Source organism: Pygoscelis adeliae, unplaced genomic scaffold (genome assembly GCF_000699105.1).
Source record: "Pygoscelis adeliae isolate BGI_AS28 unplaced genomic scaffold, ASM69910v1 Scaffold390, whole genome shotgun sequence".
Lineage (NCBI taxonomy): Eukaryota > Metazoa > Chordata > Aves > Sphenisciformes > Spheniscidae > Pygoscelis > Pygoscelis adeliae.
The window spans coordinates 63,691-64,096 of NW_008823921.1; the positions used below are offsets into that span (position 1 = coordinate 63,691).

Below are 406 nucleotides of genomic sequence, written 5' to 3' on the forward strand. Positions count from 1 at the left end.
GGCGCCCCTGGTCGGCCTTGGCAGGACATGGCATGTCCGCAAGGCCAGTCCTCCGGCCCTCCCCGTCCCTCCTCCCCACCACGGCCAGCCCCTTGCAGCTCTCCCCTCCCCTGCAAGCCCGGGTGCCTCTTGGCTGGACCTGCGTAAAAAATATAAAAGGCTGTTTTGCTTGGAGACATCCGGAGGATCCCGGCCGAGCTTGCCATGGGGAGCAGCGGCGCCGGGGTTGCGTTGCTGACGCTGTTGCTGCTCCTGCAGCCCACGTCCCAGTTCTGGCTCTTCAACGTCCTCTTTCCACCCACCACCACCCCAGAAGCTCCCCCGACCAACAGCACGCCACCCGTGGTACTTGGTAAGGTCACGCCAGCACGGGCACCACACGGGGTACGGGTGGGCACCCCCGTGC

General features: G+C 66.3%; 1 protein-coding gene across 1 annotated transcript in view; it reads left to right on the top strand.

Moving 5' to 3' along the window:
• The first annotated feature begins 204 nt into the window (after nucleotides 1-204).
• Nucleotides 205-406, top strand: part of LCAT (lecithin-cholesterol acyltransferase) — a 7,605-nt gene continuing 7,403 nt past the window's right edge. Inside the window, exon 1 of the mRNA XM_009319709.1 lies at nucleotides 205-352. Coding sequence (XP_009317984.1) covers nucleotides 205-352 — 148 coding nt within the window. The remainder of the gene's footprint in view (nucleotides 353-406) is intronic.